We start from the raw sequence: 15,726 nt of genomic DNA on the forward strand, positions 1-15,726 counted from the left end.
TTGGAAGGAAGTTTGACTGTTTAGGAAATAGCAATGGCAGCTTCTACCGTAGGACCCAGGACCTCCCCGCCATTGATTTGGGGCCAGATTTCCAGCGTGGTTGTGCCGTTTCATCCTTTCGCTTAGCAATGTACTCAACGTCTAGTCTCTACCTCCTTGTGAGTGAAACCGAATATATTATATATTATATTATTATCATTAGCATCGTTGTGAAGAGGTATACACAATGTGTGTGTGTGTGTGTGTGTGTGTGTGTGTGTAGAACAACTTTGTAAATTCAGTTCTCTTTATCCACCACATGGGTTCTGGAAGTTGAACTCAAATAAATCATCTGGCTTGTGTGGCAAGCTCCTTTAGCCCCTGAGTGTTACAAGGAAGCCGCTTGTTGGTTCCTGGCTGCCTGGCTAGCTTAGACTAAAAATAATCACACAGTAACTGTATTAATTAAATCACTACTTGCCCCATTAACTCTAGCCTCTTATTGGCTACCTCTTACCTACTAATTTAACTCATTTATATTAATCTGTATATCACCCCCACAAGGTTGTGGTCTATCAGCAAAGTTTCAGCACATCTATCTTCGCGGGCGGCTCCATGGTGGCTCCCTGACTCTGCCCTTCTTTCTCCCAGCATTCAGTTCCATCTTCCCCTTCCCCGTCTACCTAAGTTCTGCCCTGCTACAGGTCCAAAGCAGTTTCTTTATTCATTAATGGTAATCACAGCACACAGAAGGGATTCCCACATCAACTGAGCAGTCTTGTGAGCACATTGTTGCTAAATTACTGTATTAGTGTTCCTAATAGGAGTGTAGCGATAATGTCTGTGCTCTTCGTGTGTGTGTGTGTGTGTGTGTGTGTGTGCGTGCGCATCATGCATTGATGACAGTGATGTTGACATTCCCCTGGATGACTATTTCCATCTCCGTATCTTCTTTGAGAAATGTTTGTTCATGTGTTTGGCCTCTTTTAAAATTAAAGTTTCAGAACTTTAAAATTTTTCTTGATAAAAATCTTTGGGTACATGGCTTTTCACCACTTTCTGGCTTTCATTTTCCATATTACATTTAAGAATTATTCGACTGTTTCTCAGATTTGATGCCTTTCCTTTTTCTTTTATAAGGTTTATGACTTTACAATTTATATGTAGATCTATGGTATATTTTAAATTAATTAAATGAAAAATGATCCATCCCTCCCTTCTCCTTCATTTGTGGCTCGAAGAACTTATTGCTCCAGTGTAATTTATTGAAAAGTTTCCTCTGAATTTCTTTGGTCAAATTTCTCTGTCAATGACAACTGGACATATTCCTGTGAACCTATTTCCAACTTTTCTATTCCTTTCCATGAGCTGTGTGTTCACCCATAGTATTTACTGATGTTACACAAACTGTTTTGAGAAGACATATCGTGTTATTGTAAATAGGACTAATTTAGAGTAAATAATAATGTTTTAAAATCAAATTTCCATCATTTATTTCTGGTAAATGAGAGAGAAATTATTTTTATTGCCTATTAATTCTACAATTGCTTTAATTTCCACTGTGAGCTGAATGTATAATCTCTCCAGAACTCATATGTTGGTTTCCTGCCATTAATCATCATCACAGATGTAAGATCTGAGTAATATACCCAGTTTCTATACCCAGTGAGATAGCCACTTGTTTTTAATCTCAGTTACATCCTTCTACTGCTGTCATTTCCATTCCCCTCAGCCTTATCTAGCATTTATCCCAGGACTGGGATTGCCCAGGATGTCATGAACAAAAGCTCCCTTTCTTGGCCCTCTGAGACCCTGTCTATCATGCTTTCCTGAGGCTGAAGTGGATGCAACCATCAATGAGCTATCAAATATGGTCAAAGAGTAAGGGGAAAGGCTCAAATACATCACTTGACTGGTAATCATATTCCTTCCTTCCTCACTGACCCAAAATCTACCAGGGGGCATGTGTCCTTCTTCCTGGTGGGGTGTAGAAGATTTGATGGTCTCCCTCTACCACGTCTGGATAAAGGTTCTGGAATGTCCCTGGTATTCGTCTCTCCTTATTACCCATGGGTTTGCTCTCTTTCCTTCTGAAATGCATGTGGGCCAGGGCCTCTTTTGTGTTCTGTCAGTGAAACTGAAGTGATAAAGAGAAAAACTGCCTTTGCCAAGACAGCTAGCTCTCATTTTTTTTTAAATCATTAAAATTGAGATCATGCAGGCTAAACTCTTAGCTAAACTATTTAAATTTAAATATCAAGGCCTTTTACATACTTCCGTTCTTCACTTGGCATACTCTTTTGGGATTGACTCAATGATGAATATCAGTTGAGTCACCACCAAAAGAGTATGCCAAGTGAATAAAGTCTTGCGTCCAGCTGTCAGTTTTGCCTTGGCTTCCTGTTTGGAAGGACTGTAGTTCCTGGATGCGTCCGACAGAGGGAGATGTTGTGCTAGGAAATGGCCTCTAAGCAGGTTAGGAGACTTGAATCACCACAGAGGGACTTTCCCAACCTCCTTTACTGACTCAGATTTTGATAGCCTACACATAGGACCAGGGGACAATCTACACGTTCAAACTGAGCAGAGGTCAAACAAGAGGTTCCCTTCTGCACCACTCATCTGAATCCACCCAAATTATCCTATTTTTTTGGATTTTTTTTCTTTTCCTTCCTCCACTGAAACCTAAGCTCCATCAGTTGACTCTTATTGTTTCCCTCCCACTAACAGAATCACAATAAAAATCAAGAGGCTTATCTCATATACTCCTGCTCAGAAGCGCAGGGAAATGAGAGATGCGGGTAAGGATAGCCGGAGAAAGGAAGGAATGACAGTGGGGATACAGAGAGAGGAAACTGGACTGTTGGCATCTTTTCACACCAGTATCCTTTTCTCTCCCGGTGTCTTCCCCATCCGTCATGCTGTCTCGCACTGTTTCTATCAGATTGATCTGACTTTGACCATGTCTTCATTGGAAAGGGAAGGATACTGTGGCACAGTTGAATGAGTTAAAGCAAGAATGTTGAGTCCTGCTTTGAGTTCCTGCCAATGTGGGCATACAATTATGCATGGCCTCCAGAACCCCTTTGGGATAGTAAGCTCTCAGAACTATGTCTTACTTTTTCCACCCACAAAAGCAACTGAAGATAAGATGAGGGAAGAGTGAGTTCAAAATAAGAAAAGGAAATCACCTCTGGGGTTTTAACTGTAATTATTTCAAATGTCTTGGTTCACCCAGTGCTATGTATCACATTACTGTTGACAAGATTTATTTCCACATTAGTAATTTATGTATTCAGTAGCTGTAACTGCATCCCTTTACTGCAGAGCCATGGAACTTGCTCATCCATGGTCACTGCCCATCCTGTCCTGCTCCTCATCAGAGAACAAGATGAGTAACAGTGAAGAACCACATGGGTCACTATCTTCAACCTTCCCTCCTGTAGTCAGACCTCTGACATAGGGATCAGTGGGGATGTTTGATCCCCTTCCTTCCCCCACTACATTTATTTCTTGTTTGACAGACTTTGTTTCGAGATCCCGGGGAATCCTTTCACGTTCTTGAATGTACAGTAGTGAGTATGTAACAGAAAGGACAGTTATTTATAGATTACAAGTTGGCAGCCAGGGTTTGCACCAGGGTTATGGACATTTCTTCCAGAGGACCAGGGGTTTGGTTCCCAGCACCTCCATGGAAGCTCACAATACTCCAAGTGTAACTCCAATTCCAGAGGGTCTGATGACCTCTTTTCTGGTCTCCTCAGGCACTGGTCAAATACCTAGTGTGCAGGCACACATGAAGACAAAATACCATACACATAAAATAAATAAATCTTAAGAAGTTTTATAGATTGAGAACTGAGAATTTAGACCGTAGCCTTGTTTCATCTCAGATGGGAATGAGTGTAGCATGCAACTCACTCAATCCTCTGTGCAAATGACAGGAAGCATTACAAGTACTTGATTTGAGATGTTTCCTAATTAATTTTAGGGAGCAAATATGAAAACTTGTAGGAAATAAAGCTTAGAGTAAGCATGGAAGAAACCAGGATTGTCAACCACATGCACCTATTTTCTTCAACAAAATGGATGATGTCTGGTCACCTGGAATGCGGGGCAGTGGTCAGACAACCTGGTGATCCTTTTGCTATTCTATTAAAAGCCAGCCTCCACCTGAATTTCCCCCAGATCCTGAGAATTGTTTAGGACCTAATAATGAGCTTTGTATCTCTCTCTCTCTCTCAGTGAATGGAAATCATCCTTACGAAAGAGGCTCTGCGTACTTCACCTCCTTCATCAGTAGAATCCATCCTTGAACTTATTAAACATTCTTCTTTTCCAGGTCCTAGTCCTGAGCACTGTTTCTCAGTCAATAGAACCTATTCTTATGATAAAGGTCTCAGATACTATAAAATAAACTATAAATGGGGTATGTTGCAAAGAAATTTCTATGTAGCCATCTCTAAACTTTGTTACAAGAACTGTCACATGGGAACTTTTCCCCCCAAATTCTACTGTGTTTAAATGTGTAAGAAAATTGAACCGTGGGATCAGACTCTCTGGAGTTGTACCACATTTTCATCTTTGAGGATAATCTCCCTATCAGTGGTGATAGTTACAGTGACCCCCATGCCCCAACAGAACTTGAAAATAATGAGGATCTTTTGGCTGCTAAGCTTTAAGAAATGCATAACTAAAGGACAAACAGCTGTGGAAACCATCTTTATTATTTTAGAGCACTGAGAATGCATGTTTGGAACAAACCAATGGGAATGCCATTCAAATCATCTTTATGCTTATTACTTCTAACTCACTACATATACACACTTTTAAAGTTTTGGTCCCTCTATATTTCCTTTGGGAAAGACAGACAGAGCAGGAGAAAGAAAACATTACAGAATAAATAGTGCTAGGAGATGTATGGGAAATAAGGGAAAGTGAAGAATCGATGCAGTTGCTGGTGAATCTGACCCCTTAACAATCAGTCCACACTATCTTACCCACGCCTGCCCCTTCCCTCAGATAATCTAAGACCGCCAGCTGTCTTCATTACATACTTCTCTTCATTTTGATGGTGGTGAGCTTGTTTCCTGACCATGCCTTCCTTTCTCATCAAGAGAACAGGACTTGAGTGTCACATTGCTGAGACGTGTTCTAGGCTGTGTCCAGTGTCCTCCTGGCCCACTCCATGGTGAATGCCATGAAGTAAAAACCATCTCTTCCAGTGTTCGCTCCCCATGACCCAAGTCCAGGAGCTCCTGTGTCCACATTGTATAGCAGAGACCAGTTCCCTTGCCTGCTCAATGACTTCCACACCATTCCTTGAAGATGCATTCCAGACTCCAGTCTTAAGCCAGAAAGCCAGAGTAGAAGAAAAGCAAATGACTTCAGGGACTTCTTGGAGCTAAGAAACCTGTGACTCAGTGATCTGGCTGAGCTCTGGTCAGCGGAGAAGGAAGATACAGATAAAAACCAAATGAAGCAGTGCCTTTAAATCAGTTGAAAGAAATAAATCCTTTTCCCTTACTCTCTTTGGCCCACAACTTCAGTTTCCAGGCTCTGAATTTTTTCATATCTTTGCATCTCCTACTTTAAGTTCACTGAGACCCGATGTTTGCTTAATCTTTTTCATGTTACTTTACTTAAATAGTTCAACTAAACTGGTTTTTGTGTGTTTTCGTGTTGTTCATGAACTTTGAAAAAAATGCCAAATGCACAGGGAGTAATCTAGAACATCCATATTTTGGTAGTATCCATCACTTTAAAAGTTCATAAAACATTATTGTCTGTAGAATAATAACACCATGGGCAATTCCCTTAAATGTGGAAAATAGATTAAATTCTTTTAGGACTATGGGTTCAGCATTTCTTCAACCTGACAATTTCCAAAGATTTTATTATACCAATATTTATTTTGCTTAATATCAGCAATAATGGATTCCATAGTAGAACCAAACTCAATAATACTGTGAACTCCACTTTGATACTCACAAATGAAGCCAGCAGTGTGCATGGCCACCAATGAGCAATTAGAATCAAACACCGGGGACCCAGAAGAGCCACCAAAAAAAGTGGTGTCATAGGTAACTATATCTGAATTGTCAAACAGCTCCTGGAAGCTTCTTTGAGTGTATATGGAGAGAAAAGACCCACAGACATAGTCACCTGCTGCCTCTCTTGCCTGAATATTTTCCTCACATTTTCTTCCTCGATTATATTGAGGGACCACTGTACAACCATCTTTAGACTTCTTTTCTCCATCTGGGTGGCCAATGATATAAATCAGCCCATTAAGTGGCGTAGGTCCTATTCCATTATAAAGTCCGGCAGGTACTTGTCGTCCATTTTCCTCTAGTTCTAGGACAGCGTAGTCAAGGTTTTCACTAGATATCTCAAACCAGGGTTTAACATTAAAAGCATTGTCTGTTCTTGGTGGGAACTCTTCATAATCAAAGATCACCTTTACACATCGAGAAATTGTGTTTGCCAACTTACTTGGCTCTACGCCTTCCCCCACGATGTCAGTTATCACATGCCGACAAGTGAAAACATACGACTCTTTAAAAACAAAGCAGGTGGCACAGCCCTCATTTCCATTATTGTTCCACCGCAGGTACCCAACTGAGTCACTGGCCTGTGAAAGATGTTTGAGCACTTTAACAGAAGTCGAATTTCTTGTCAGTTTCCCAAAGTTTTCTTTGTGAATTTTGAATAAGGAAGCTTTCTTCTTTCTTTTGTCGCTTTCTTCCTTGATGTATGCTCTGAGTTTTTCTCGTTGTTCTTTCAATACAGGGTATTGATCTACAATGTATTCGTCTACCCTATGAAAGCTTCTGTTCTCTAACGCAGAATTCTGAGTGATGGATGATATCCTCGGGTTGTTTGTTTGCTCAGCCTCAACTTGAAAGAGCTTGCCATCTAACTCATCAACCGGCTGGGTGATTTCTATGACGGTGTCCAGTTCACTAATGAGCTTCCAATCGTCACTCTCTACAAAAGAAAGAAACCTGCCATCCTTCCTCAGAGTGTCCTTGATGGTCTCTCCTTTGAGGCCATAGACACAGAGTCTGTTCCCCTTTTTGCGAAGTTCTCCATATTTCAGAATCTTTCTTCTCTTACTCCCAATTGCATGAATATAAAATCGGACATAACTGGTAGACGGATGGTCCTGTGGTTCAAACAATTGCTTATTATCTTCCAGCTCACTTTTACACGGTGAAAATGTAATGACCAAGTGGCAGCCTTCTGGAAAACAGCAGAGGGGCATGCCAAGGTTTATGTACCCTTCGATTCCTTCTTTCCCACACACCAACATCTCTTTGCCTTGTTGATTTTCTATCTCTCCTTTAACAGCACTGAGAGTGTTGAGTGCTGCATATAAGCTACTTTCCTCACGATGTGTCAGTTCATATTTCATATTTTTGTTTTTTCTGCGGTTAACATCCAAAGTGACTATAATTTTCTTATTTGGGGGAAGAATCTGATCTTGTTGAATTTTCTTAGATGAAAGTGATCTTTGGTCCTGGATGTTGGTTATGTCTCTTGGCATTTTCCTAGAGTCCCCTTTTATTTGAGAAATACTAGAATCATTCTGTTCTTCTTTGGGGACCTAAAAATAAATGGTGAATACTTTATAACTAAAAACTCTGGTCATATTTCTTTTTTTTAGTGTCAACTCCCTTCATTTCTGTGGGAAATTAAATGCCAATTTCAAAAGACCAGTAAATAGAATTAAAACAGAGTTTATCTTGGGACCTAAAATACTATCTCAACTTGCTATCACATCAGTCAGAAAAGTTCCTCTTGTTACACATGGTGCATTTTATAACAAATAGTAGAACAGACACAAGTGTTATCCAGCTACTCAAAGGTCTACCAGCTTGCATGAATGGTATTTCAAGTTATTTTTATTATTTTCAGCAACATACATTTTATCTTATCCAAGCATAAGGTGTATTGCAATAACAGTTTATTAAGCTATTTATTTATCATTAATTGAGTTTTTTAAGATTTATTATATGTATATGAATGTTCTGCCTACATGTATTCATGTGTTCCATATGCAAGCCTGGTGCCCACAGAGGTTAGAAGAAGGCATCAGATTCACTTGAACTGGAGTCGCCAGGGTTTGTAAACCACATGTGGGTGCTGGGAATCAAATTCAGTTCCTCTACATCAACAACAAATAATCAGTGATTTATTGAGATAGAATCTTGCTATGTAGTTAAGACATCCCTGGAATTCAGTGTGCCACCCAGGTTTGCTTCAAACTCATAATTTCCATATTTCCTTAATAGCATGATTCAGGCAGCATTTATCATGAAATAAATGGATACTATTCCCTTTGTCTTTTTGCATGAGCTTATACATTTTTTTGTGAATTTTCATCATCTCCCATTTTTTTATAGGACTTTCATTAAGAAAGTTCAGGAAGGAGGAAAATGGGAGGACATAAATCAAATTCAGTAAACAGGAAAGTCTCAATGAAAACTAAAAATGTCCATGGCAGTTGTTGCTTACTGTGTGCTTGACAGGACTTCAAATCACCTGGGAGATGGGTCTCTGGACACATCTGTGGGGGTGTTGTCTTGGTTACATCAATTCCAGTGAGAACCAGCCTGAACCCTGCTGGCAACATTCTCTAGGTTAAATCCTGGACTATTTAAGATGATAAGGGGGAATTGAGCATGCATTCATTGCTCTCTACTACTGACTACGCGTGCAATGTAACTAACTCTCCCTGGGACCTACTTCTGTGACTTCCTTGCCATGATGGATTGTAAGAACTGTGAGCCAAACAAACCCTTCCTATTCTAAGTTGCTTTTGTTGGGGTATTTTATCACAACAACAGAAAAAGACAGTAGCTGACAACTATGTCTGAAAGGGTCATTTTCCCTTGGTCATATTCATCATGAGAAGGATGTCAATACGCAAAATACGCAACCAGTTCGCATGCCAGTGAAGTCACTCACCGGGAATGGAAGCAGCGATGTTGGAACTTAGTTAAAAATTATACCTGTTATCAATTTAGTGACACTAACATTCTCAGTTAAACAGACAAAAAGTATGCAAGGCGCTATAAATCTAAATTATATCTGGGCATAGAGTCTCTTTAAATACATTTCTGTAGTCTAGATTTGCTCAGAAACATGCTTTTCACTTCCACAGGAGTACTACAATAGACCTTTATATATTCAAATACTCCTGGATAGATATGGATATTTTTGTCAGTTTTTTTTCTTTTCCTTGTTGAGGCATTCTATAGTTCAGTCTGGTATCAAATTCATAGTCTTCTATTCTCAGCCTTTGGAATGTTGGGATTACAGCATTGTGTCACCTTTCCTTGAAAGGGAAAAAGATCACATGTATTCCTCGAGCTTGCTGTTACAGAAATAAAGAGATCTTGGCTAAACATGAGTTTTCTAATTATTTAGATGCCTCATTTTCTAGAATCTAGACACAAATAAACAAGAAAAACACTTTGAGTTTGCACATCAAGTGCCTGACACTTCTCATTTGTCTTGATATAATAAAGGAATATTTTAGTCTCGGAGGACACAATTGTTTGTCATAACAGAGCTTGAAAACAGGAGGTTCTGAATATCTCAGCGAACTTGCCCAAGTCTTTATCACAGGCTCAAGCACTCTGCTCTCTCTTCTGTTTTCATGCACAAATGGGAACCAACCTTCCTCACTTGCCTATGAAGTTTATAGGAAGAATAAATATACAAAATCCTTTGTAAACTATAAAGTACCAAGCAAATATAGGATGGTATGATTGAAGGGACCAATCATACTCAGGTATTTCAGTGCTATTAAATAGTATTAACTTTGTTTCACAGATTGCTGTGACATATTAAATTTGATCTCATAAACAGTATTAATTTTGTCTGTTCCACAGGTTGATATGACATATTACATTTGATCTATTTTATTAAGGTTTCACATATGATTGCAACTTTTTTTATTAAACACTGCTTTGATACAGCTAAAATCTGTATTATATTCCCCATCTTTGCTATCATTCACCAAATTAAAGTAGCTGAGAAAGATCCTAGAGTGTGTCATTGTCCCAATCAACAATAAGGCATTTTCTTGGCAGTAGATCCTATGTGACCTAAGACCCATGGTGGCTAAGACTGCTACTAGTATATCTTTACAAGCAAAATTTATAGACATACCTGATGGAGAAATTCATAGATTTTTTTATTTTTCCTTGCATTGAATGGGATCATCTGTGATCTGCGCTTCTTAGAGCTCATGATGAATTTGAGATGAGGCAGGTGGCTCAGCTGAAACACAAACTTCAAAATGGCTCAAGTTGAGTTGGGAATTTAGGTCAGTGGCAGAATGCTTTTCTAGTAAATGCAAGGCCCTGGTTCAGTCCTCAGCTCAGAAAAACAAAAAAGAGTGGGGAGGAGAAAGAGGAAGAGAGGGAGGGAGGGAGAGAGGGAGAGAGGGAGGTAGGGAGGGAAAGAGGGAGGAAAAGAGAGAAGAAAGAAAGAAAGAAAGAAAGAAAGAAAGAAAGAAAGAAAGAAAGAAAGAAAGAGAGAGAGAGAGAAAAAGAGGAAAAGAAAAAAAGAGAAAAAGGTGTTTCACGTTTCAAGTTATGGCAGTATCTCTACATACAGACTACAAGATGAACTGGGTCCTATATCCTATCTTTCCCCTTCAGCTCTGGCCTTGCTTGTCCCAGGATGGTATCCACCAAACATAGTCACCCAAATAACAAAAGCACAGCATCATATGCCATGTCCTCTACCAAACACTTAACAGAAATCATCTGTGTTAGCTAACCCCGCCACTGCCATGGAAAGCAGGTTCTATATAGATTTTGTTGAGAGAAAGGATATGTCTGACAAGGGAGATGGTGTATCCAAACCCACAGCTTGAAGTAAACAGAGAATTCAAATACCCATACCCTACAAAGAGCTTGCAGTTGGGAAACTCAAAACAATGTCCTACTTACATTCGTGTTAAAATCAGCCCTTTGTTTAATAAAGAGATGATAAGGGCAGGGAACTATACAGAACTATAGAGAACTGAGCAGTAACCTGAAAACAAAGGAAATAGAAAAGAATTATCAAAAAGAAGTCTGAAAAGCTGACCAAAATGACAGTTAGAAACATTAATTACTACATTAGGCCTTTTTCTCCTGCTGTCGCTGCAAAGGGAAAGAGCAGTTTAAATGCAATGCTGAACTCTCTCCGGCAGTGCTAAATATCACCTGAAGAACATGCACCACAGAGGGCAGAAAGCTCATCTGTCTTCTGTGCGTCGCCATCAGAACAACGCCTAGTACATGGCCAACACTAACACTTCAGTTAGAAAGACACATTCAAAGAATGAGTGAGAGCTTGACGTCTTTCTAGAAAGGTTAAATTTTCATTCAAAATCACAAAACTCAGCCGGGCAGTGGTGGCGCACGCCTTTAATCCCAGCACTCGGGAGGCAGAGGCAGGCGGATCTCTGTGAGTTCGAGACCAGTCTGGTCTACAAAAGCTAGTTCCGGGATAGGCACCAAAGCTACAGAGAAACCCTGTCTCGAAAAACCAAAAAAAAAAAAAAAAAAAAAAAAAAATCACAAAACTCCAGTGAGTATACTTCGCCAAATTTGTATCAACATCATTTTCTAACTGAAAAGACAAGAAAGTGAAATCAAATAATGAACTTCCAAATATCTATCATACAGCAAACAATTTGTTCTTAGAGATTCTTCTCATATTATATATTTTTCTTCCTGAGACAAAGTATCATGAAACTTAGGCTGGCCATAGACTTTGAACCCCTGATCCTCCTGCCTCCATCTTTCTACTGTCTATACCAGACACATCTGGCATATGTGATTCAGAGAACCAAACCCATGGGTTCTTTCATGAAGGATAAACACTCTACCAACTGGCCACATATGTAACCTTAGAGTAGTGTTCTCAACCTTCCTAATGTTGCGATCCTTTAATACAGTTCCTCATGTTCTGTTGACTCACAATCATTAAATTATTTTGTTGCTACTTCATAACTGTAATTCTGCTACTGTTATAAATCATGATGTAAATATCTCATATGTAACCCTCAAAGGTTGAGAACTGCCACCTACAAAGTCTTTTTAACTAGTAGATTGCATATAGCGACATGGTAAGATTTTTTTTTTTTTTTTTTTTTTTTTTGGTTTTTTGAGACAGGGTTTCTCTGTGGCTTTGGAGCCTGTCCTGGAACTAGCTCTGTAGATTAGGTTAGTCTAGAACTCACAGAAATCCGCCTGCCTCTGCCTCCCGAGTGCTGGGATTAAAGGCGTGCACCACCATCGCCCGGCCATGGTAAGATTTTTAACACTAAGTTACTTTCTGTCTGTACAAGTTAAGGACATTTTCTTATATATTTCCAATGCCAATTTATTCACATCAAAATATAACTGAGATACATAAATCATATTTTAAATGTATTTTTCTTTAAAACAAGTTTTGTTTTCTAGCCCAAAATTACCTCAAACTGACCATCCTCCAACCTCACCCTCTTCAGTATTAGAGTTTAAGTGAGCACCACCACACCCAACTTAATTACGCTTTTTAACTCTTTCCATTTAGAAAATTATCAGAAGAAAACACAAACGTTGTCTACAGACAGCCACCCCTGGCTACCTTCTCTCTGTTTTATAACTAAAGTGCTAAGTCAAGTAGGAGCCATCCAAAGACTTAGCCATGATCTTAACCGTGATGTCTATGGTCTTAACCCCTTCATTGTGGAGCCTGAGTCCTAGATTTCCACCAGTAGCTACTGCTAATGAGCTGTGAAAGAGATCTTCTGCCCTGCCTGGGCCTGGTTTCCTGTTGGTGAAAAGCAACTGTAAATAAGACAAGGACCGCCATAAAGACATGCACAGCAGCGTCTGTGGCAATGAGTCTGAGCTCAGCTCAGACTGCCACCCACCTGCTGCATGACCCTGGGCACATTGGCTATTTTCTGCTTCTCCCTTACCCTGAGAGGAATGACAGAGTCATCCTCCACTGTTGTGAAGATTAAAAAACATGTAATGTGGATAAAGTCTTCGAGCAATGACCACATGTAATAGATAGTTCTGTGAGCATTATTGTTAGTGCTGCTGTCAGTACCAATATTCAATCACGAGTATACTCCTTGGACTGTAGAAAATGAAAGTGGATGAGTACTTGAAGAACCAGACTGGACTATATGATCTCTGCAGGCCAAAAATTTTGTTCAACCAGAAAAACAAGCTCAGCTTCTCTGTTAATGGATGACTTATACTACGACTATTTATTTATTTTATTTTTTTATTTATTTATTTTTTTTTTTTTTGGTTTTTCGAGACAGGGTTTCTCTGTGGTTTTGGTTCCTGTCCTGGAACTAGCTCTTGTAGACCAGGCTGGTCTCGAACTCACAGAGATCCGCCTGCCTCTGCCTCCCAAGTGCTGGGATTAAAGGCGTGCGCCACCACCGCCCGGCTACTACGACTATTTAAAAATTAAAGTGCACACAGATGGGCAATGGTGGCTCACTTTAATCCCAGCTCTCCACTCGGGAGGTAGAGGTAGGGGAATCTTTGTGAGTCGAGGCCAGTCTAGTCTACAGAGTAAATTCTAGGACAGCCAGAGCTGTCACAGAAAGAAATATGAATCTTGTCATTCACTGGCACATACTTAAGCAGTTACAGTATGGAATGTGAACAGGTTATGAACCATGCCATGCTCATTTCCAGTATCCATGTTGGATCAAGTTACATTAAAGTGTGAAGTGTCTGTAGTGATCCTCGACCAACCCCATTATAGTTTGAGAAGACAAAGTCCACTGAGCTAATTATATTTGTTTTCAATAAAGCAATAAGCCCACACAGCTTGGACAAGGTCCTGCCTCCAGTCTCCTGGACAGTTTCCTGGAATTTCTCTTTCTCTATCTTCTTTCTGTTTCTCTCTCTCCCTCTCCTTTTTCTTTCCTTAAGCCTTTCTCACCCTTCCTCCCTACTCCCCAATCACTTCCCCCTGTCTTAAGGTCTCTTGCCTCTTTTTTTCCCCCTACCACCATGTGTCTGTTCTTTCTGAGGGAAACCCTCTCAATGCCCTGAAAAGACACAGGATCCGACAATGAACAAACATGCCATTTAGAACTTTGAGAACGCTACTGTAATGAATAATAAAGACAACTGCTACTGTCTAGCCCTTGGCAGAACATTCTGGGTTAGTACATTTATGTTAATGGAAACAGCAGACAAACAAGTCAGGTTAAAGTAGTAGCCAGTTATTTGTGTATAGACGGCTTCCACGCTACACACTAGGCATGCCTGAGGAAGAAGTCAGTACTTTTCACTTACTCTGTGTATATTTATTCTAAAAAAGAAACAGATTTAGGAAATGTATTGGTGAATTTTTGCTATGCACAACATTTGGATACGAAGAAATTATCATTTTATATATATATTTTTATTCTTCCCAACCACTGCTTCCCCTCCCTTCAATCCTCCCGGCTCCTCTTCCTCTCCCCACTTTCCCTCTCCTTCATATCCATCCACCCTCTGTCCCCCCCACCCCAATCCACGTGCCGTCAAAAAAAAAAAAGTCAGCGATGGCTTCACAAAATTCTTAATTCTTTACAGACTTAAAGGACAATACTTAACTTCATATGGAAAAAGAGAAACCCAGGATAGCTAAAACAATCTCGTACAATAAAAGAATATCAAGAGTTTTCACCACCCCTGGTTTCAAGCTGTACTACCAAGATATTCTAATAAAAACCGCATGGTATTGTTATCAAGAGACAGATTGATCAATTGATTCTAACTGAAGAGCCAGAAATTAATCTTAAGGAGCATTTTACTCACCGGCTTTTTCTCCAGGGCTTGATTTTCCCTCCAGCAGCTAGAATCCCGCGTCTTTTTGAAAAAAATGAAACCAGGCAGTCACTATATGTCATTGGTCTCTGGGAGTAGAGACTGTGGATTGGTCTTTTAGCTGTCCAGCAACCCGCTATGCATCATTCCATTGGCCGAGCTCAGCGCGGGTTTTGACCTGAAAGATCCTTCCTGGTCCCTAATGGCCAAGTTGCGAAAGCAGCCAAACGCTCTTCGAGTGGGTGTGGACCTCTAACTCTCCAGGGATCCCCTCTAAAAGTCCAGTCGAATGACCGGTGCTGACTGGACTAGGCGGGAAGCCGAGGAGCCAGGACTCGGTGGAAGGTTCAGCCTGGCTTCAGGAAGCTGCGCGTGACCAGGGATTTCCCACCCCCCACCGCAGCGGGACAAGGCAGGAGCGCCCAGGTAGCTGGTGCAATTGGTTGCTGCAGGCAGGAAGTGGATGAGCAAGGAAGAGGAGAATGAGAACCCAGGGTTTTTCTAGGGGGCAACATCCCTACAGGAAGAAGCTGCAAATCCTTAGAAAAGACAGACGGGTCTTTTTTAAAATCTAAGTTGTTAAACATACAGAGCATTTGTTTTTATTTATTTGTGTGTTATGTGAATTCGTGCACCTGCCACGTGTCACAACTTTCAGAAATTGCTTCTTCCCTACTATGTGGGTCTGTCTCATGGGTCGAACTCAGATTATCGCGTTTGGCAGTAGACGCTGAGCCTAACCTGTCTTCTAGATGTACATCGTTGAGAGTAAATATTGTCCACCAGTAAAGAAGACTGTGTCCACTCCAGAGATGTACATCTCAGATATTCTGTTAAGTATTTGCCATCTGTTAGTCTGATCTGAAATGTGATGTTAAAAAAAAAAAATGGGTCTGAAGCCAGCCTG

The 15,726-nt window shown here is 40.3% G+C and overlaps 1 protein-coding gene across 1 annotated transcript; it reads right to left on the reverse strand.

Moving 5' to 3' along the window:
• Window positions 1-4,725: 4,725 nt before the first annotated feature.
• On the reverse strand, window positions 4,726-14,858 carry LOC130880037 (serine protease FAM111A-like). The gene is made up of 4 exons (XM_057778855.1): window positions 14,811-14,858; window positions 10,950-11,034; window positions 10,162-10,284; window positions 4,726-7,588 (listed from the first exon to the last, which is right to left on the reverse strand). Exons 3-4 carry the CDS (start codon window positions 10,240-10,242, stop codon window positions 5,831-5,833), a joined length of 1,839 nt encoding a protein of 612 aa, XP_057634838.1. The 5' UTR covers window positions 10,243-10,284; window positions 10,950-11,034; window positions 14,811-14,858; the 3' UTR covers window positions 4,726-5,830.
• Between the last annotated feature and the right edge of the window lie 868 nt (window positions 14,859-15,726).

Source organism: Chionomys nivalis, chromosome 8 (assembly GCF_950005125.1).
Source record: "Chionomys nivalis chromosome 8, mChiNiv1.1, whole genome shotgun sequence".
In the NCBI taxonomy this organism is placed as follows: Eukaryota; Metazoa; Chordata; class Mammalia; order Rodentia; family Cricetidae; genus Chionomys; species Chionomys nivalis.

What these genes read in the sequence shown, in the direction of transcription:
- LOC130880037 (XM_057778855.1), bottom strand. Translation starts at nt 10,242, where the DNA reads ATGAGCTCTAAGAAGCGCAGATCACAGATGATCCCATTCAATGCAAGG. An exon ending in TCTATGAATTTCTCCATCAG is followed by an intron (nt 7,589 to 10,161) that starts GTATGTCTATAA and finishes ATTTATTTTTAG; the next exon opens with GTCCCCAAAGAAGAACAGAA.